We start from the raw sequence: 21,783 nt of genomic DNA, 5'->3' as shown, positions 1-21,783 counted from the left end.
AATTTAGGTTTGAGTATTTGTGAAGCAATGGGCGAAGGTACTTATCCCAAACCAATCTCTCAATAAATATGATAGCTTGGAACATAAGGGAAACGAATAATATATGCAAGCACAAGGAGCTAAGAAAGTTTATTTGGAGGATTAAGGATAATCACAGAATACAGAGTCCAACAACAGTACGCACACAAACTAACATAGAAAACTAGCACCAGCATGGGGTTATATTAATAATGAAAATACTGAAAATAAGGAGTAGAAATGAAGTAATTGCAATATAAAGAGTGATGTAGTCTGAACTAGTGGGGTCCTGCTGATTCGTGAGGATGAATCGTAGTTGATTGATATTTCATGGAAACATGGCACATTCGATGCTTAAAACAAGAAATTTATGCTTGGACTTGGGCAATATTATTGGATGATGTGGTTCTGTGTGATTGTGCAGGCAAAATAAGTAACAGTGGCATTGGACTAAAAAGAAGAAAGAAAAGTTCTAAAAAAGGCAAAGTACTGGTCAAGCTACGAGTTGTCAAGTCACCTTATGACTCGTAGCCTGACTCGTTAGGATACCAGAAGAAAAAGTGAATCTGAGCCACTAAGTAAAGGTTGAATACAACTCGTAAGAAGTGGATACAAGTCGTTGGGAGCACTCGTAAGGATACCAGTGAGCTATTCCAAGGTCCAGCATTGAAGTTATGGAAAACTACAAGTCGTAAGATCAAACTACGACTCGTAGTGACCAATCTAAGGAGACTAATATGTAAAGCTCTGAAGTGCAAGGTTCAAGTGATAATGAGTGAAATAAAAGAGTGGGAATGACCAAAAATTCCCCTTAGGAATCGTTTGGAAAAACGTTTGGAAGTCATCCCAACGACTTAGGTCACGACAAGTAAGGTCCGGCTACGAGTCGTGGCTTGAGTCCTAATCAAAAACCCATTTTTCAGCCTTTACTGCCCAGTTACGACTCCCACATAACAACTTGTATGGAGACATTACGAGTCATAATCTGGGTAGCTTTGACAGTGCTTCAGTATTTTGGACATAATTTTTCACCCCGATATCGGATCAATGCAAAATTGGTATCATTGGAAAGATAATTCAATTATCTATATGGTGGGTCTTGAGATAAAAAAAATATAAGTATACCAAAAGTTATGCTCGTTGGATCATCGGGGTGTCATATCCATGTATCCCAATTACACTTCTATGATGTTTTTAAGTCCTATTATGTATGGGTAATTAAGTTTTCCTATTTTAATTAGGATTTAATTTCTAGGATTTCTTGTAATCTATAAATACCCTATAGACTTTGTTTATTCATTATTATTCAGACATTCATACATTCACATATTGAGTGATTTAGAAGGAGGCCCTTTGGAGCCAAGTTCACAAACATCTTGTTGTTCTTGCTTTGTTATTCAATTTAAGACTTCTGAATTTATTCTTTCATTATTGTGAGGAAGTGCCAAGTCATTCTAGATAAAGATTCTTGCTTGTATTGTGATTTCCTTTGCTTTAATTGTCTTCTCAACGGTTGCAAACGTCATGAACTCGTCTATATTCAATACTACTTCAAAAGAGATGTAGAGATTAGGAAAAGAAGATTACGAGAGTAATTTGAGATTCACTTTCATCTTATAATTCCATCATCTCATCTAATTAACTTGAAACCCAAAAGGTGATAATTAACTCGGATCTAGGATAAGGGTTAGTAAGACGACTTCCTGAAACTCAAAAGGTAAGTGGTGAAATTCATCAACTAGTCCAAAAGACGGTTGATGGTACATAACTTATCAGATCCTGCATTCAAGGTATCAGAATAGTTCGACGGCGCATGATAAATCTACGAAGTTGAGAATCCAGGGGGAACATAAGCCTAGTGTTCATCTTAGATTATCTACAACCAAGAGCAACCAATATTTTTTCCTTTTTTTATTTCAGCAAATCCCCCTTTTTACTTTTCTGCACTGTCTGGTGATTTCAACGAGTTTGAGAAGAATTTTTGGCCTATTTCCTGTGGGATCGATCCCAACCTAGTTAGGTTACTATATTTGATAACGACCACTTTATCCTTCCAAGGAGGGATAGTTTAGCCGACATCATTGATAAAGATTGATCGAACAAAACAGAAATAATAAAACTATATGATTAGCATATGTTGCATGTGCTTTGTGGCTATACATATTGAGGATTACAAAGGTTATATAGGGGGAAGTTCTTTAGAAGCTGATTATCGTGCATTAACCCTCAATAATGACTAATTAAATGACATTAGTAGTAATAAAGAGGAGATGTATGACGTTATTCATCAATCAGTTACATAACAACTGTTAACAACTAGTGAAGACTCGTTGACCTTTCCTCTGAAATATATCATTCTTTTGATCTGGTGTGATGCTCTACTTGGTGTAACTTATATCCAGCGTGCTTTAGCCACTTCGACAAATTGATACGTGACTTGTCATTTGCATTCGTACAACTGTACCTTAAGTTATATCCATCACTCTTCCAGGTATCCCGATTTAGTTAGTTTCATGTGCCTATGTTATTTTTACCCAATACAATATAGTTCAGGTTAAAAACTTGATATTTCATGCACATTTTTGACCGTTAACTCTAAGGGTTCGTTTGGTTGGAAAATAATTATTCCGAAATTATCGAGATAACTTATTCCACCATTCATATGGGATAACTTATTCCATCACTGTGGTGTAAATGGTGGAATAAATTATCCCGGTATTAATTAATGCCTCCAATCAATCATGGGCTAAAATAATCTTTTATTTTATCCGGGACTACTTATGCCTTATACCTCACACCAAATGAAGTTATCCTGGAATAATTAATCTCTGAATTAATTATTCTGAAATTACTTGGGATTAATTATCTCACCATCTATATGGGATAACTTATCCAATCACTATGGTGTAAATGGTATGATAAATAATTTCGATACTAATTAATACGTCTAATCAAACATGAATAAAATAATCCTTCATTTTATGTGAGATTATTTAGCTCTTATACCTCACACCAAACATCTTTGATATATAAAGGTGAAATCTTTTGGGCCCTCATTTGTGGCCAAGTGAAATATGGTGCCCCACATAAACGTGGCAATGGCCACTTAAATATCCTCATTAAGTAGGGTCGTTTGAAGAAGTCTTAAACACCACGATTTTGAAGTGCAGATTCGGTGCAAAATCAAATTTGTGGACCAAAATGACGCCAACTCATCCACAAAACCAATGACGACCCGTTTTTAGATTTATTTACATCCCTCACATAATCTTTTAGTACCAAAATTTCCAAGGCCAAGAAAAACCAAACCTCGTTATTTACAACCCCCAAGCCCACCCCACCCCACCAATCTGTCATTAGATTTTTAGGCGGGCTGTCAGAGATATTTTTCTTCAAGAAAACCAAAAGGGTGAATTATTTGTTGACCCATTTTGAAGTTTATGTAAAATGGGTGAAGCAGCGATGATGGCAAGTGGAGGAGGAGGAGGAGATGATCTATGTTTGCCAAAGATGGTGCTTAGGGTGTTGTTGGTAGAAGCTGATGATTGTACTCGTCAGATTATTGCTGCTCTGCTTCGTAAATGTAGTTATAGAGGTTGGCCATCATCTTGGGTTTTAATATTATTGCTTTATTTCTTGATTCTTGATCCGTTCTCAAACTTTATAACAAGAAATGAAATTTTCACTTTTCTTGATGGATATTCTCACTCTCATTTTTTATTGTCAAACTGGAAGCTGACGTTGAGGAGTTTTTTCCTTTTTTTTTTTTTAATCACCATGGTGTTTGAGCTAGCTTGGGTGTACCTCAACTAATTCCACGGATACCTAACACCTCTAGGTAACTCTATCCACCACGGCTAAGATCGATGGAAAAAAATCATCTAGTATTTTTGTGTCCGCGAGGATTGAACTGGAGACCTCATGTTTCTCACCCACTTCATTGAATACTAGGCTACACCCTTGTGTGTTAGTTCATGCTTAGGAGCTATGGATGCATATTGCGTAAGGAGCTGCTTTGGACAATATTTATGAAATTTGAAATAAATAAAGTTGAAGAACAAAACATTGTGCAAGTTAAATATTGTTGATAGTTGCAGCAACTGATCTGTAAGTTGATGAGTTCTTTTTTTTTTTTAAGAAGAAGAAGAAGAAGAAGAAGAAGAGGAAGAGCCTGAAATAGTAAAAGACAACAGATTTTAGAGAAAATACTTCTGCAGGAACTTCCTGAAAATAGTTAAATAAACTTCGTCTATGTTTTTAATGAACTCATTGTTGTATCTTTTTGTTTTTTGGTAAATAGATGTCTTTAAAAAGGGTTTCAAAATAAGATGATGTGGTGACTGCACTCATTACATTAAGGTTTTGGGATGATAACTTGATATTAAGATTTTTATATTTGCTCCGAATCATGTTAAGGATGGTGTTTAGGTGTTATATAGTGTCCCTCATACAAAAAAGTATTTCAAAATTTTTACTGCACAACATTTTGTGTTGGATTATCAGATTCAGATCGCGCTTACTACCTTAACGTTTTGGGTTGGATTATCTGATCTTCTCCCAAATGTTTTTGTTGGATGAACCAGCAAAGATTTGGACAGTTATGTAGTGTCTTTGGATATTAAGCAGAAGGAAATAGAATTGTTTCTTTATTTGTAAACAAAATATATTTTTCTGACCTTTTTCCCCTTGTTTTGGGAATGGATATACCTAGGATTTTGTTAAGGTACAGTTTGTGCCAGTGTTATCTATAGTTTGTTGTCTGTAAGAACCATTTTCAACACAGGGCTTTCAGTTACTGAGAATACAATCCTTTCTTTACTTGTCCTCTTTTCTCCAGGTAATAGCATGGAGGATATAATATCACGCTCATCCTGCACCTGGAGATTTCTAGTGGTATTATAACTCCATGTATTCCTCCTAGTCTACGATTCTGCATTGACTGATGCCACCCCATACTTTTTGTTTCTTCAGGATCTTTATGTGATATTGTAATTGGTTGCCTGAGAGGCATGTATTAACTTTATGCTTCAACACACTGGCAGTTCTTGTAACTGTGTTCATAGCACTTGTAAAAATTTTACATTCTGTCTTTTGGAACCAAAGAAATAATAATTTGTTTGACGAAACAGTTGCTGCTGTTCCTGATGGTTTGAAGGCATGGGAGACACTAAAGGAAAGGCCTCATAACATAGACCTTGTATTGACTGAGGTTGAGCTGCCGTCAATATCTGGATATGCACTGCTTACTTTGATTGTGGAGCATGACATGTGCAAAAACATACCTGTTATAAGTATGTTTTCTTGATCTCAGCTCTTATGTTAGTGTCCATTTCACAGGGATTTTAATGCTTAATTTGCCTTTTTATTATGCAGTGATGTCCTCCAAAGATTCCATTAGTACAGTCTTGAAATGCATGGTGAAAGGAGCTTCCGACTTTCTCATTAAGCCTGTAAGGAAAAATGAGTTGAGGAACCTGTGGCAGCATGTTTGGAGGAGAAAAACTGTATGCTTGAAAGAAACGAAAACATTTATAAATGGTTCTCAAATATAACCTATTGAATTGACACCAGTTATTTTATTTTACTTGCATGATCAGCAACATTCGAGGAGCGGTCCTGAGACCAAAGTTGTTGAAAATGAGAAAATTGTAGCAGCCTCTGAGAATGACACAGCAAGTAACTATTCTAGCGATAATCTCGCTTCTGGTCAAAGAGGAAATGACAAAGGTTGCGAGGTACAAGTAAGTGATATCTTCTGTGTTGATCTCATTTGACTAAGATCTATGAGCTCCATCATCCTGTACGTCGTAGATTTTGATACAACATGATTCTCTATATGTAATTTTATATGCCAACTTTAAGCTATTCTTTTGTCAAAGGTTATCAGTTAAGTGCCGACAGCTTTTTTGTGGATAGTTGGTTTACATCATATAAGTTTGAAAATGAATATTATTTCCAAAATAGATGATAATGATGCGTTATGAAGCCACCTAAAGAGGAGCATATTTCCAGATTAGGCTAGTTACATCAGGTTTTTTATAGAGATGCATCTTTAGTCAACTTTCGTACAGCACTCCTGTCCCATGCCTTTCCTGATAACTGATAAGTGTATGTATGCCAAATATGTAGGACGTTACAAATATTAGACATAGAGATGCTTCAAATATGTGCAGTGATGGAAGACCTGCAGATTGCGTTGAAATCCAAAGATCATTTGTGCCAAAAAGTAAACCACTAGGTATGGCAAGCTATCCCTTGTCTTTTCTCAAATTTTTGTGCTATATGTCTAAGCTTTTAACTGACAAACTATCATCTGTAGCAAACATGACCAGCTCTGGAATGAGAACTTCTTCCGGCACTGCACCTGACAGCTCAGTTGCTATTGGTTCAGAAGAAGGCACTCTTTGTGCCAAACCAAGGGTTACTGTCAATGAAGTGCAGCAAGGATGTTATAGTGCAAATACATATACTGCTGATGAAGTTCATCGCCATTTGAATGAGCTCTATTCTGCACCGTATACTGAAGCTGTTGACTTGATGGGGAATTTTGAAAATCACTTGGCTGATAGTTACGACCATTCTCATGACAGTAAAGAGAAATCAAATCTCGCTTCCAGGCTGGAACTATCTTTGGGAACCTTTAATCACAGTTGCTTAAACGATGAAGCGTCCTGGGAGCAGAACATGATAAGTCAGTCAAAAGCATCCGCCTTTTCTAAGTGAGTTTTGCCTTTATGCTCTTTGACATTCTAGTGTTGAATTGTCCTCTTTACGTAGCAGATTCCTCAAATATGAAGGAACAGCTCTCCATCAGAAATATTTTTCAATTGCTCAGCTAGTGCCCAAAGATTGTATAATAGTCTCAATTGGGTAGTAAACGTGTACTATTTAAACACAAAGAAGTGTAAATAGAGTAAGTAGCCTCATTTCAACTACTGGATACTGCTGGTGCGGCAAGTTAAGATTTGTGACAATTCTTAATCAGGGGATTTAGCCTGTTTTACTGGGTTCAGTTTTAACCCAGTATTTCAACATAAGAATGTAAATAGATATTTGAAAAATACTGAACTTTCAAAAACTATTAATTTTTGAAATCATAAATTCAGTAGTGCAATGAATTCAATTGCAAAAAAAAATTAAAAGATTCTAACCGGCAAGTTTAAATTCTTGGTCCACCTCTGTTCTTTATTCCCTTCAGGAATTAGTCACGCTATATAGCTTTTGGTAGCATCAATTTATCTATGACTGTTGAGACGCAACACTGGTGGCAGGGGTCATTCATGCATATTATGCAGTAGGAAGAAAATTTGTAAAAGACATCCATGAGGAGGTTATACGGTAGGAGTTGTTACTTTCTGTTGCTCATCACTGACTTTATTCGTGGCTATTTCGGAAATCAACATCTAGAAAGTATCAAATCTATGATGAATGTGCAGTATATTTAAATTGGAAGGCCTTTATATGTGTTCTTTCGTTTCCAGCTCTAATTAATGACCAACCATTTGCAGCAAATATTTGAAGGTTTGGAGGCATTTCTTTTAGGGAGTTTAATATCTACTCAACCATAGTGAATGAATGTCATGTTTGTATATTGTGATAGGTTAGTAATTTTATCGATGGTATGTAGGAAGAAATTATTGTGCAAAAATAACACATGGAACATCCAGAAATATGCTGCAAAGGCTGTGTAAATCTTTGTCCAGGAAATATTTTGAGGCTGAGTATTGTTATCTTCTTGTATTATATCGTAATAACCTCTAGTAAATTCTTATATCTAATATATACTAGACCAAGTCAAAGTATAACTGTTCGTATTCACATTAAACCTAGCTGCTCATCTTTTTTATTGGCACTTTTAAGTTAAATCCCCAAAAGTTCACGATTGGAAAATTCACCTTTACAGTTAGAATGAGCGAAGTTTCAGCTTACCAAGGACATGACCTTGGATAGAAGGTTGTGGAAGACACATATTAGAGTAGAATGTTAGTAGGTAGGAGTGCATTGTCCGCTGTCCGTTCATACTCCCAGTCATAGTATTGCTCTTGTAGTTTCTTGTTCTTCGATTTCTGTGTTGTTTCTTGTACTTCAGCTATCGTATTATTTTGTTGTAGTACTATTCTCTTACTATCTGTTGTTTCTTGTACTTCGACTATCATATTATTTTGTTGTAGTATTGTGCTGTTACTATTTGTTGTCTTGTTAGTATCTTCTGTTTCTTGTATACTTCGATTACTTCTTTTTCTGGAATGCTTTGTACTATTTTTTTCTTGAGCTGAGGGTCTACCATAAACAGCCTCTCTACCTCTTTGGTGGGGGGTAGATCCCACTTTGTGGGACTACAATGTGTATGTTGTTGTTGTTGTGTGCTGTTTGACTGTAATGGAAGGTGACTTAGACTGTGTCATGCTGCCTCTACCTACGAAGACACAGTTTTAATGAAATTATCTTGTCTCTAAAAAAGAAGATCGCCGGATGCCCTTATTTGCGAGTTTAATTATTTTTTTCTTTCAGGCTGATAATTTTTTTTGAAATATTACCAAAGCTTCTGACATTTTGTCCTTGATGAGCTCCCACCCTCTAGTTAAAAGTGCAATAGAATGTTGTTTTTCTGCACGTCTTCTCTGATAAGACATGAGTATTATACCTTTATACGAACGTTAGTACAGTAGTATGTTGCAGTGTGAAAAATTGAGATTATATAGGTGAATTTATCTACGTAAACAACATGAAATTAGTTTCCAGATGCTATCGGAAAATTGACTAAAACTTCTTTTATGTCAGATATGAAAATAAGAAGACACTGCCACCTCTTTTCTCTGGATGGACTAGCAATTCAGCTCCATTGAAGGAAGGGTCTAGTGCCTCTACTTGGCAGCATGATGAATCATTGACTGCGAGCCAGGAAAACGAAACAGCTCTGGTTATGCACCAACCAGGAAATTGTAGAGTTGCAACATCGGGCACCCAAGTGAGTTTCATTCCAGTTGACAAGGACATTCACATAATTGCTTCAGTGTCCAATACACAATCAGGTTCTCAACAAGTACAGGGCTCTCGATCACAGTCTCCTCTTCCATCGAGTTCTTTGACTTACTCAACTTCCGGAGTACAAAATCTGGAGCATGACAAGCAACCATTTGATGATACTACAGTTCACTCTGAGGATAACGCGGGAGAAGCAGATAACAGAAATTTAGGAACAGTTGAAAAGACAAGATATGATACTGCAACTTGTGAATCTAGTGATATGGCAAGTGGCGTGAAAAATAAGCTGAGTAGCTCTCATTGCGGAAGTATTTCTGATGAAGCTGTAGAAAGTTTCTTTCGAGTTGCAAGTCCAGAGAGAGCTCCTGTTTCTGAGAGTGTGAATCACAATGACATCCTAATTCATGATAGGACGAGATCAGAGAATCATAACACCAGCCAAAGGGAAGCAGCACTCATGAAGTTTCGGTTAAAACGAAAAGACAGGTGCTATGAGAAAAAGGTATATATAACTTTAGTGCTAGTGCCATTATCTTATTCTTCAGTTCTATTACTATTGTTGTTTCTTTTACTTGGTTATTTTTATTTTTTTTCTGTCTGTACTTTTCCTGTCTTCAATATTTTCATCAAACCTGTTCTAAAAACCGTTTACTTGAGCCGAGGGTCTATTGGAAACAATCTCTCTACCCCAACAAAGATAGAGGTAAGGTCCCCACTTGTGATACCACACTTCTTGTTTGTTGTTACTAGTGCCATTATTCAACTTACATATATTGCATTAATTTTAAACTAGTGCAGCGGGAACTAATCTATATATTCTTCGTAGTTTAGCATAAATTGTTAGCCATGATCAAGTTGTAGGCATGCCACAAAAATACTCTACATGTAGTTTAGTATCTTCGTTTTGTCTTTCAGTATACTGATATCATTTTTGCACAGGTTCGATATGAAAGCAGGAAAAGACTTGCAGAGCAGCGACCGCGAGTTAAAGGACAGTTTGTTCGTCAGCTGCAAGACGGAACCCAGCCTTCATCGAAGGACTAGGATGAAATGCGGTTAGTCCATGATAAAATTTAGTTTTTAGGCAAATGTAGCATAGTCATGAAAGATAGATACAGGTTTGTAGTATTATTGTGTGTGTATGTGTTTGTGTGTATGGTCGTAAGCTTGTTAGGGGATTGATGATAGTTGCAATTCAAGATGTTCCAATTTTTTCTTTGGTTCTTTGTTTATGTACTTAGCTAAGTATAGGTGAAACTTGTCTTGAATTTGAAAGGAAGTTTGAAAAGTTTGATGGTGAAATGAGTTTGAAAAGTTTGATGGTGAAATGTGCTAGTATTTGTAGTTTTGGGACACGGAATTTGAGAATTCATTTGATTTGTGCATTATGTAAATAGTTGCACAAGAATATTAACCGGAGGACTCCTTAGTGCTATTTTTATTACAATCCTTACCATTTCAAATAAATAAGTGCATAGTGAGGAGAGTGCTCCGGCAATGATAAAGTTTTCTCTACGTGATTTATAAGTTATGGGCTTGAGTCATGAAAGCGAATAATAGGTTGTTTGTATCACACACCTTTTGAATGTGGTCCTTCCCTGAACTCGTTGTAAAAGTGAAATGCACTGTAAAGTTATTTATGTAATTTATAAGTTATAGATATGAACAATAAAAGCGGAGAACAAATTATTTATATCACTCTTTATATGCAATTTTCCCTGAAACTCGATGTAAATACGAAATGCGTTTTGCACTAAAGTGTACATTTGATATGCAATTTGGTGTACTTCCAAGAAATAAAGCAAAACTCTCAAATTGCTCCACGGCAAGTCCAATTACAACAATACTTACCAAAAAACCAAGTGTCATGAAACTAGGTCCCAAAAATGGTGACAATAGTATAGCAATTGCAATTTCTAGGTGTCATCACATCATAAGACTCCACCGTTTACACAACACAAAATTACACATTAGTCGGCAACTAGCCAAGAATCCTTCCTAAGCTAAAGTAAAAAAACAAAAAAGAATTTCAATTGAAAACAACTAATAGCTAGCAAAGAAAGAACCTAATTCTCCTCTTTTCCTTTCTTTTTCTACCATAGATTCTGTCTTTTCATTCCACTTTTTCTTCTTTGTTCTTTCCCCACCATCACTCACTTAACAATTCAACACTACTAACTCTTCTTTGCTAAATCTATTTGGTTTTAATTACACTCATCATTTCATTGCTTATGTAAAGTTGAGGTGAGTCCCTTATAATTTTTTTCTTAATCGTCTTTCTTTTCTTTGGAGGGGCCTGAAGTAACTGATAAACTAGTTTTCATATGATCAGGAGGTCATGAACCAGTTTAGGCCGTGAAGTAACTAATAAACTAGTCTCCTCCATATGATCAGGAGGTCATGAACCGGTTTAGGCCGTGGAAACAACAGTCCCTTTCAGGTGAGGCTGCGTACGATAGATCCTTGTGGTCCGGCCTTTCCTTACTCAGCTGCGTACAATAGACCCTTGTGGTCCGGCCTTTCCTTACTCAGCTGCGTACGATAGACCCTTGCAGTCCGGACCTTCCTTACTGCGTATGATAGACCAGACCTTTGTGGTCCGGCCCTTCCTTACCCTCTCGGGAGCTTTAGTGCATCAGGTTGTCCTTTCTTTTCTTCTATTTTATTAGTGCTTGCATTACGTGAGATCTTTAATTATAATGTAACTTATATACAGGTCAAGATCAACTTAAGAAGTAAGCTACCTACCTCTAAGTGGAATTTGGAGATAAAAATTAAGCCAAAATGAGTGATTATGACCAACAAAAGATTCCAAATGAAGGTGTTGGCGTTGGCTATCCTCAAAAACCTTCTCCATTACAATCATCTAATCATGCAAAGAAGTATTATACACATAGAAATCCAGTCAAAACTTTGTGCACTGTTTTACTAACTTTACTCATCTTGGCTGGCCTTCTTGTGCTCATAGGATATCTAGTTTATAGACCCAATGAGCCAAATTTCAGTCTGGCTGGTGCTGCCATCTATGAATTAAATGTAACAACCCCTCCTTATTTGTCCACCATCATGCAATTCACAGTGTTGGCAAGAAATCCAAACAGGAGAGTTCGATTGGATTATGACCAACTTTCAGCTCTTGTTTACTACAAGAGTCAACCAATTACACCTCCAATGATGCAACCGCCTTTAGTTCAGGTAAAATTCACAAATTGTTACTCCCTCCATTCCATTTCAATTTATTTGTCTATTTTTGACAAGGCATAGGCATAGAATTTAAGGAAGTAAAGAAAATCATTGTGGTCTTAAACTAAGTTGCATGGAGTCTTCATTTTTTATGTCGGATCATGTCGGATTTTCCAAAAACAAAAAACACTACTTTTAATTTGGAGAATCCAACACAACACATACTCATTGACATTTTTAAGAGTCCGGGCAACATAGTCAGTGGCGGATCCAGAAATTTATTTTAGGGGTTTTGAAAAAATAAAAATATAAATGTGAGAATACGTCAACAAAATATAATTTCAAGGTATAGCAGCTGTGCATACATCCTTTTTTGTCCTTTTTTTTATTATAGTTGTACAGGACAACTGCTATAGCTGTACATGCGTCCTTTTTTTTTATTATAGCTGTACAGGACAACTATTATAGCAGCTGTGCAAAACAGATTTTTAAAAAGTTGTACAGGACAGCTACTATAGCTGTACATGCGTCCTTTTTTTTATTATAGAACCACTGGGCTATCCAATAATCTTGTTTTCAAATGGTTCAAAATTAATATATATACATAAATATAAATTTTCTACATTATATATACAACGCAATTTTTTACGAACCCCTGGATACCACGTGTCCCCTGTACTAAAATGTCTTTAATTTAATCTTGTAGTCTTTGAGTTTTCAAATAGGAAGGACATTTTTTTTAAACATACTTAAAAAAAAATTAAGACAAATAAATTAAATTGAAATGCTGGTTGTATTTTTTAGCTTTTGTATTGAAAATTAGTCACTGTCATACAATTTTTGAAGTGCAGATAAAATTTCAGGATATTAAGAAATTTAAAACTTCATGGTAATAATATTTATTTGGTAAAATGACTCGATGGATCCTTGTATTATGTCCGTTTTATAATGTGAATACTCCTATTTATATGTTTGTGAGTTGGAAAAACGCGTGTAGACACACGTTTTTCAACGAGTGAAGTTAATATTTTTTATTTTAAAATAGTTTTTAAAATTAAAAAATAATTAATTTAAAGAATTAGCTACAACAAATTTAACAAAAAATATCCCAAAATCTTCTTTTCTTCTTCATCCACCTTCCCCACCCTTCACCTCGTACGACACATCTGTCACCCCCCCCCCCCCCACCCCGCCCGCAATCCCCCACCCAAAACCACCACCACAACATCAACCAAATATTCCTACCCCTACCCAGCACCATCACATCCAGCCACCCCCTCTTCCCCCACCCCCCACAACAACATCAACCAACTATTCCCACCCCTACCCAGCACCATCACATCCAGCCACCCCCTCTTCCCCACCCCCCACCCAACACCACCACCATAACATCAACCAACTATTCCCACCCTTGTGCACCACCCCCACACCTACCCAGCACCACCACCATCACATTCAGCCACCCCCGTCCCCCACCCAATACCACCACCACAACATCAATCAACTTTTCCCATCCTTGTCCTCCATCCCCACCCTGCACCACCATTACTACCACATTATTAGTACTCTTTGAATCATAAGCAACCTCATGCCTTAGTAAGCACTCTTTGAACCTAGAGATTCAATAATGACAGAAATGGCTTCTTCCCCTCCATTGTTTCTCAGAGCAAAAAGAGCAGCATAACGTTCATACATGTTTTTTCCACTCAAAAGAACTTTCCTCAAGTCCTCAACAGAGAAATAAAAAGCAGGAGCAGCAGGGGTCCACTGATAGGAAGGGTGACGGAAGTTTTTCAAGTACCCAAATTTGATAAACCCAATTCGAAGAGAAATTCATTTTCGTTGTAGGAATTCAAGATTTGGGTATAAGCAATTGAAGGGTAAATTGGGTGATTCAAAGATAAGTAGAAATTCAAGGTTTGGAGCATAAGCAATTTTCTTTTTCCATAAAAATTGCTTCTTGATACAACAAAGATTCAATTTTTTTCTGTTTTCTAAAATGGGTCTTGAACATCAAGAAGATATTTTGATGACTTATGGAGCTGGTATCGTTGGACACACAGTTGTGCAGCTACTGAATGAAGGTGTTGAACATTTACAATCTTTTTCTGAAAAATTAGTGTGTGTGTGAGAGAATTTTGTGTTTATGGACTTGATAATGGTGTGTGTTTGGGGTGGGTTGGAGTGGTGGTGATGATGAAAGAAAAAGGTATGAATAATTTTAATATTTAATTTTTTATGTGGTATTTAATAAATGATGTGAAATTTAATATAATAGTTAAAAATGATGTGAAGGTGGGTGTGTTACACACGTCGAAATAGTGTTTAAAATATTATTTTTTTGTGGATTTAAAGGTCTAGATTGACAAACATGTAAGTAGGAGTATTTACATTATAAAACAGACATAGTACAAAGATCCATCGAGCCATTTTATGCAAAGAAAGTGACGGTGTTATTTCCACTTGAATTAGTAAACTAGTCGGTCATGATCCATTCAAATTTTGCTTCAATAAAAAAGGAACATGTAAATTGGGGCCAAACAATGAATCATAACACACACTGTCCAATTTGAAACCATTTTTCCAAAGTTAATTGTTCTCTTAAAGTTTTCTTACTTACCAAATCAAACTAAGAAAAAAGTTTTTCTTTTATATATCATGTGTATCTAACCACCATAATCCTTTTTTTTTTGTATATTTATATTTCAATAACTTCTCTTATTGGTCAATTTGAGGAACATGAGAGTCCAAATTGACTCGAACTTTGTGATGTAACTTGACTGTTAAGTCTAATGCGTAAAAGGATTTTGAGTATGCCCTAAAAGGGCAGTCCGGTGCACTAATAGCGGGCTTCCGCTATGCAGAGGATCGAGAGAAGGGCTCCACCAAAAAAAATAATTCTAATCTTTGAAGGTAGTAAATCACGGTATTATCTGCATATAATTGTTGCATATATATTATATTGTGATTAGATACTTATTATCTGTTGAGTACACTACAATAGCTATAAATAGTTGCGCAAGTGAAATTTTTTGTTACATGGTTCAAAATGTTGAGATTCCATGAATAAAGGCCTATTCCAACTCACCAAAATTTGGACAGAAAATGTGAGTCATACGAGTCATATTTTCATGAACTAAATTTTGACGGTCTTAATTTCAGAAAACAAAAAGCACGGTGATATTATCGCCAGTGCTGAGAGGTGCATCTTTACCAGTCTCGGTGGAAGTGGCAAATGGTTTGCTGATGGATGAATTTTATGGAGTTGTGGCTTTAAGACTGGTTTTTGTGGGGAAAATGAGATATAGAGCTGGAATCATAAAGACTAAACACTATGATATTTATGTCAAGTGTGATATGATGGTGGGTTACAAGAAAGGTTTTAGTGGTCAAGTTCCTTTGCTTAGTTCTCCAGATTGTCAAGTTGATGTATGAGTTTTCTTTTACTATGTGAATAAAAAGACAAAAAGTGTGCTTACATATTACTACCATGTACTGAAGACTTGTTTCTTCTTAGATCTCAATAGTTGCAATGCTGTAATCATGCTTGTCTTTTTTCCATTTCAGTTTTTCAATTTGTAAACAAAATTTCAGTTAAAGTTCCCTTTTTTCCTTTTACAAATTAAAGTACGTCGTTGAATTTTCTTCTTCATGTACCGCGTTTTTCGTTAGATATGTCGGAAAGTTTCATTGTCTTATCACATTTCATTTCCAACAATTATTACTTAGCTTACTAGTAATCAATCAAACAAGAGCCTCGAGTAACCTTTAGTGAACGTTTGCCTTGAATATCAACTCTTGTTAAGATGTCTGACCCACGGTAAAACTTAGCTACCCTACCCCCCCAAATTCCACCGGATCCGCCAGATCTACTAATCAGCATGGATGAAGACCCAACTGTGCCACTAGCGGCACCTACAACCAGCTTTAAAGACGCGCTACACAGCAAAAGCGAGAATATTAACCTCGCTTACATCCAAAACACAGCATCAAGTGGGTTGGAGTCTGATCCAAATGATGAAGCGATACTACTAACGGAGGAAGACAAATTACGTATATACAAACCATGGCAACATTCAGTAATTGTAAAGCTCTTTGGGAAAAAGCTGGACCAAGCGTATCTTAAGAAGAAACTGCAAGACATGTGGAAACTCTCTGAGCCTCTAACGCTTATTGATCTTGGACAAGATTACTATACAGCAAAGCTTGAGAAATTGGAAAATGCCCAAAGGATCCTGCATGGGGGTCCATCACCGGAAACTTTCTCTCTGTGAAGACATGGGAACCAAATTTTGTCCTGAAGAGAGCCAAACTTATACACAGAGCAATCTGGGTAAGACTACCGCAATTACCCACTAAATTTTATGACAGAGCAATCCTGGAAAAAATTGGTAGGAAACTGGGACAACTACTCAAGATAGACACATGCACGTCTGCTACACTACGGGGAGATATGCTAGAATTTGCGTACAAATCCCTTTGGAAATCCAATCAAAACGAAAGTCACAATTGGTGCTCACATTCAGAAAGTGGTCTATGAGGGGGAAGGAGTGTTTTGCACTGCCTGTGGTAGAATTGGATACATTTCTAAAAAATGCATCCATGTTGCACCAACCGCCACGCCGACCAACTCCAACACAAAGGCTCAAACCACCGTCGACCTCAACAATGAAAAAGGTGGCTTGCAGCTGGTATCTTTTTCTAAGAGAAGGCTGCCTCACAAGAAAACCAAAGAATAAGGGACACAACAGAGGACACGCCCCCAGGTAATTAACGAGGATAGAGAAACAGGTATGCTCCCTAAAACCCATTCACAGCCCATGGATCTGGATGGGCAATTGGCCGGCCCATTTCCTAATACCACCTCCGGTATTAGGTCTTTTGCTAATATTGAAAAAAGGGCCCCTCCTAACGGACCCACAAGGCCCACAAACCCAGCTAACCGTAACATAAATAATACTGCATCTTTTACTACTGCAACAAATAATAGAAATAATAATCTTACTTATTCTAACAAAAAAGAAAATAAAGAAAAAGTTGTCATTTCTGCTACCATTAATTACATTGGCGGCAGATCCTCTAAAGCTAATGAAATTAATGAGCTCCACATGGGGAACCTATGGAGAGTTCCATGGCTTTCTATCCGAGAAGCACTAGCTCTTCCCCCCAGGTAAGTAATCATCATGCCAAGAAGGCTGAATTGACCCCAACAGTCACATCCAATAACTCTCCAGTTTAACACCTCACCAATTAATACACCATAGGTGGAGATTCATATCTCCACCATACTTCCTGTTGTCACTGAAACCAAGCCCACCCCAAAATGGAACATCATCCAACATCCCAAGCATCACTGATGGAGCCCTTCTACTTTGTCACTACTCTAACACAACTGGAACGACATCCAATGTCGTAGTTGGAGATGACTCTAGATGGAAAATAGTTGCAGCTGGAATTAAAAGTGGTCAATCAACCAATCATCTTGAAAATCAACAATCCAGCCTACCTTGATCAAATAGTCCAGGAAATCACCAACCATGCGGTGAAACAGATGGGGTCGGAGCTCTAGTAGTAGTCAATGATAGCAATGCAGCTGCCACAACTTCAAGATCTCGCCATAAGGGGGGATATGAGCACCTTAATGAAAAATGTGTTCCAAACACTACTCTTCTATCCAATATTACCCTATCTCAAAGCCAACCAGTCTCCGACCTTCACTCAATAGAACTCAACCCCCATTCCCCCGTCCCCCTCCCCCCCCTTCCTCCATATTCCTTCTTTGTCAATGCTTCAGGGGGAAGGAGGCCAAGGAAAAGAAAGAAAATCCATACTAGAAGCACTCGAGCAGAGCAACCAGGAAATAGAATCCTTTCTAAGCTCTTTCGGAGAACCAGCTCAAGAACTATTTATGTTGGAAAGGACCCATCACGAAAACTTCAGCGAGCCTTTCAGCTCAGTTATTATAGCATACTCACCGGGGAAGAAGAGGTCCTTCACACTGATACTGAAGAATGCAACAAGCAAACTAGCAGTGACGGTGATACTGAGCCCTCAGTTTCCATCCAACGAAAAAGGGAAATCCCCAATGTGCCAACAATCCAACAACACTCTAGACACCATGAGTTCATCATATGGAACACAAGGGGAGCGAATAGCTCAAGCTTTAGGCGTCAATGCCTCAATATGGTCAACACTTATAGACCAGCGATGTTAGTTCTCTTGGAAACTAAGATGAAGTAGCATAAACCTTTTTGTGACGCCCATGGCTTTGACCTTTTCATCTAGTCGAGTATTGTTGGATTGATGGGTGGTATAGTTGTGATGTGGAGAGATGACTATATCCACCTTGATAACTTAATCATATCCCCTCAAGGTATCTATGTCATTATCAAGGTACGTCCCAATCAACCCTCTTGGTTATTTTTGGCAATTTATGCTAACCCTAATTTACAGAGCCGCACCCTGTTATGGGAGGAACTCTGTAACATCTCCCAAAGTTATAATGGGAAATATTTTATGGGTAGAGACTTCAATGAAGTCTTACTGGCTTCTGAAGAACTGGGTGGATCCCCCATCAATCTTAATAGAGTTAACAACTTTAGGCAGTGTCTTAACAATTACAACATGATCGACCTAGGGTACAAAGGGAGTAAGTTTACTTGGACCAATAAATAGTATAGAAATAGGGGTCATCTCATCATGGAAATACTTGACAGGTTTCTGGCAAATACCCTCTGGATTAACCAATATCCTGAGGCCATTGTCACTCACTTACCTAAAACTAAGTTTGATCACTCCCCCATGCTTATTAGCACTAATGGTAACAGGCCTCGCCAGGCCAAGAAACCATTTAGATTTGAACCCATGTGGTGTAACCATTGCTCCTTCCAAGGACTGGTGGACCAATGCTTTGACAACCCCAACCCCCTTATTCCAACTATTGGCCAATTCTAAGAAAAGGCCAAAGATTGGAATGCCAGAGTCTTTGGCAATATTTTCCATAAAATTAAAAGAATTCTTGCTCTGCTGGATGGTATACAAAAATCTGAACATTACTATCACATCACATTTCTGCATAACCTCGAGAGTGATTTCTTGGCTGAGTACAATTTCACTCTTCATTGTGAAGAGGAATTCTGAAAAACCAAATCCAAAATCAATTGGCTCTCACAGGGAGATGCTAATATCAAATTCTTCCAAACCTCAACCCTCAACAGAAGAAGAAAAAATAAAATCCTCTTGTTAAAGGATGATGCTGGGAATCATATTCAAGGTGATAAGGATATTACTGATCATATCACCAACTTCTTCTACACACTATACACCACTGATCAGTGTTAATCCAAGTAGTGTAATGCCTGGCCTCAAAGACAATCATCCCTCTCTGAAGAGGCCAGAACTCATCTTGCAGCCCCTCTAAAAGACAGTGAAATCATCAATGCTCTTATGTATTTTCACCCTAGGAAAGCCTCAGGCCCAGATGGTCTCCACCCTCTCTTCTATCAGAAGTATTGGGCCAGTGTTGGTAGCAAAATCATTGAATTCTGCCACAAAATCTTTAGGGATAAACAAATGCCAAAAGATGCTAATGATATCTACCTTTGTCTTATCCCTAAATGCCCCAATGCCAACACCATCAGAAATTATAGACCCATTGATTTGTACAATTTTACCTACAAACTCATTACTATGATCCTTGTCAATAGGATTAAGCCTTACTTGGACAGTATAATAGGGCCCACCCAAGCTAGCTTTCTAGCCAACAGAAGGGCTGCTGACAATGCTATCATTGTCCAAGAGTATATCAATCACTTCAAGAGAATGAAGGGTAGCAAAGCCAATATGATCCTGAAAATTGACTTGAAAAAGGCTTTTGACAGCATTGAATGGGCATTCATCCATGATACTCTGTATCACTTCAACTTTTCTCAAGCCATGATTGACCTAATCATGTCTTGTGTCTCCTCTACCTCTATTTCTATTCTCATCAATGGCAACCCCTCTCCTTTATTTGAGACCACCAGGGGCATTAGACAGGGAGACCCCATCTCTTCCTATCTCTTTATCCTTTGTATGGAAAGACAATCCAGAAATATCAACCTGGCTGTCAATCAAAAGGACTGGAACCCCATCAAGATCTCCAACAATGACTCTAAACTGTCTTACTTAATATGTGTTGATGATCTCACTCTTTTTGCTCAAGCCAACCTCAAAAAGTGCAGAACCATTATCAAAATCCTCAAGGACTTTAAAGATGACTTAAGGCAAAAATAATGAACAACTCTAAGTCTAAAGTCATTTTTTCCAAAAACTACTCAACCTCTAATGCTAAGGAATGCTCTAGCATACTCAATATCAGGACAGAAGAGCATTTTGGAAAGTACCTAGGATTCCCAATCCTCTCTCACAAACCTACTCACCAGGACTTCCAATTCATTCTTGACTCTATAAAAAAAAATGGATGGTTGGAAAGTCAATATGCTAAACATGACAGGTAGGATTGTCCTTACTAAGTCCATCTTAAATAGTATTCATACCCACTTGATGTAATACATCAAACTCCCTCAAAAAACTCTTGAAGATATTAACAAGATCCAAAGGGATTTTGTTTGGGGTCGCAATTCTAATAGGAAAAGGCTTCACCTGGTCAACTGGGACAATTTCACCAAGCCTAAAAATTATGGGGGTCTGGGACTCCAAAAGGATGAACACATAAACAAGGCAATGTTGCAAGCCTTGCCTGGAGATTGCTCAAGAATCCCAACTCACTTTGGGGTAGGATACTCATCTCCAAATACTACAATGTCAGGGTAGGCACTAATAAAAGAATAACCTTATAAACTTAGAAAAATGTCCAACAGGGTTGGTATACGTGCTCAAAAGGCATAGCTTGGTCTATCCATAATAGAAACAGAGCAAAATTCTTTTATGATGCCTGGATACCTCACTCTGATCCTATTAGAAATCTCATCCAAGGCCCTCTGACTAATCAGGAGGAAGGCTTCAGAGTTGTTGGTGCCACTACCACCAGAAATTGAGACTGGAACAAAATCTCTTTTGACTTACCTGAGACCATCATTCAGCTAATTGTAGCTAATGCACCCTCCAATCACAACCAGAGACGATCACCCATACTGTAAACTAACTAGTAATGGGATGTTCTCAACTGGTAGCATATATGAGGCCATCATTGAAGTGCAAGGAAACAGAAATGAAGATACCAACCACTTCAAGGCCATTTGGAAGGCCAATACTCCCAATAAAATCAAGACCTTCCTTTGACTTCTTACCCTGGACAAGCTACCCACCAATGTTTATCTTAACTGTATAGGGATGAATGTTAACCCTCATTGTCATTTCTGTGAACAGGAACTAGAAACCACCTCCCATATCTTTTTTTAATGCAGGAATGCCATACATTTCTGGGAGAAATTGTAAACTAAATCTGGGATTCAAGTTGTTCAACAAATAAACCAGCTGACCCATGAGAATTGGGCCAAGCTGTGGATGAATGTTAAGAACAAAGCCTTCAATCAGCACACTAACTAGGGCACTATCATCCCTCATATCCTTTGGACTATCTGGCTTACCAGAAAT

General features: G+C 37.5%; 2 protein-coding genes across 3 annotated transcripts; both read left to right on the top strand.

Moving 5' to 3' along the window:
• Positions 1-3,197: 3,197 nt before the first annotated feature.
• LOC107845418 (two-component response regulator-like APRR3) lies at positions 3,198-12,204 on the top strand. 2 transcript variants are annotated; one of them, XM_047398066.1, is made up of 9 exons: positions 3,198-3,613; positions 5,148-5,309; positions 5,392-5,522; positions 5,616-5,759; positions 6,148-6,256; positions 6,338-6,737; positions 8,800-9,505; positions 9,943-11,247; positions 11,972-12,204. In XM_047398066.1, exons 1-8 carry the CDS (start codon positions 3,466-3,468, stop codon positions 10,045-10,047), a joined length of 1,905 nt encoding a protein of 634 aa, XP_047254022.1. In that variant the 5' UTR covers positions 3,198-3,465; the 3' UTR covers positions 10,048-11,247; positions 11,972-12,204. The 2 variants fall into 2 exon arrangements, with proteins under 2 accessions (XP_047254022.1, XP_047254023.1); XM_047398067.1 differs by lacking the exon at positions 11,972-12,204 and adding an exon at positions 4,856-4,911 and having other exon boundaries at positions 3,483-3,613; positions 9,943-10,331.
• LOC107845514 (NDR1/HIN1-like protein 26) lies at positions 11,788-12,704 on the top strand. The gene is made up of 2 exons (XM_047397673.1): positions 11,788-12,198; positions 12,633-12,704. The coding sequence occupies exons 1-2, from the start codon at positions 11,788-11,790 to the stop codon at positions 12,702-12,704; spliced, it is 483 nt and encodes a 160-aa protein (XP_047253629.1).
• The last annotated feature ends 9,079 nt before the right edge of the window (positions 12,705-21,783 follow it).

Source organism: Capsicum annuum, chromosome 10 (assembly GCF_002878395.1).
Source record: "Capsicum annuum cultivar UCD-10X-F1 chromosome 10, UCD10Xv1.1, whole genome shotgun sequence".
NCBI lineage: Eukaryota > Viridiplantae > Streptophyta > Magnoliopsida > Solanales > Solanaceae > Capsicum > Capsicum annuum.
Note: the sequence above shows the minus strand (reverse complement) of the source record. Positions and strands in the feature narration are given on the sequence as shown.

Coding starts and splice junctions, on each gene's coding strand:
- LOC107845514 (XM_047397673.1), top strand. CDS start 11,788: ATGAGTGATTATGACCAACAAAAGATTCCAAATGAAGGTGTTGGCGTT. Junction 12,199..12,632: donor TGCAACCGCCTTTAGTTCAG/GTAAAATTCACA, acceptor TTTTTATTATAG/CTGTACAGGACAACTATTAT.
- LOC107845418 (XM_047398066.1), top strand. CDS start 3,466: ATGGGTGAAGCAGCGATGATGGCAAGTGGAGGAGGAGGAGGAGATGAT. Junction 5,310..5,391: donor CAAAAACATACCTGTTATAA/GTATGTTTTCTT, acceptor TTTATTATGCAG/TGATGTCCTCCAAAGATTCC. Junction 9,506..9,942: donor ACAGGTGCTATGAGAAAAAG/GTATATATAACT, acceptor ATTTTTGCACAG/GTTCGATATGAAAGCAGGAA.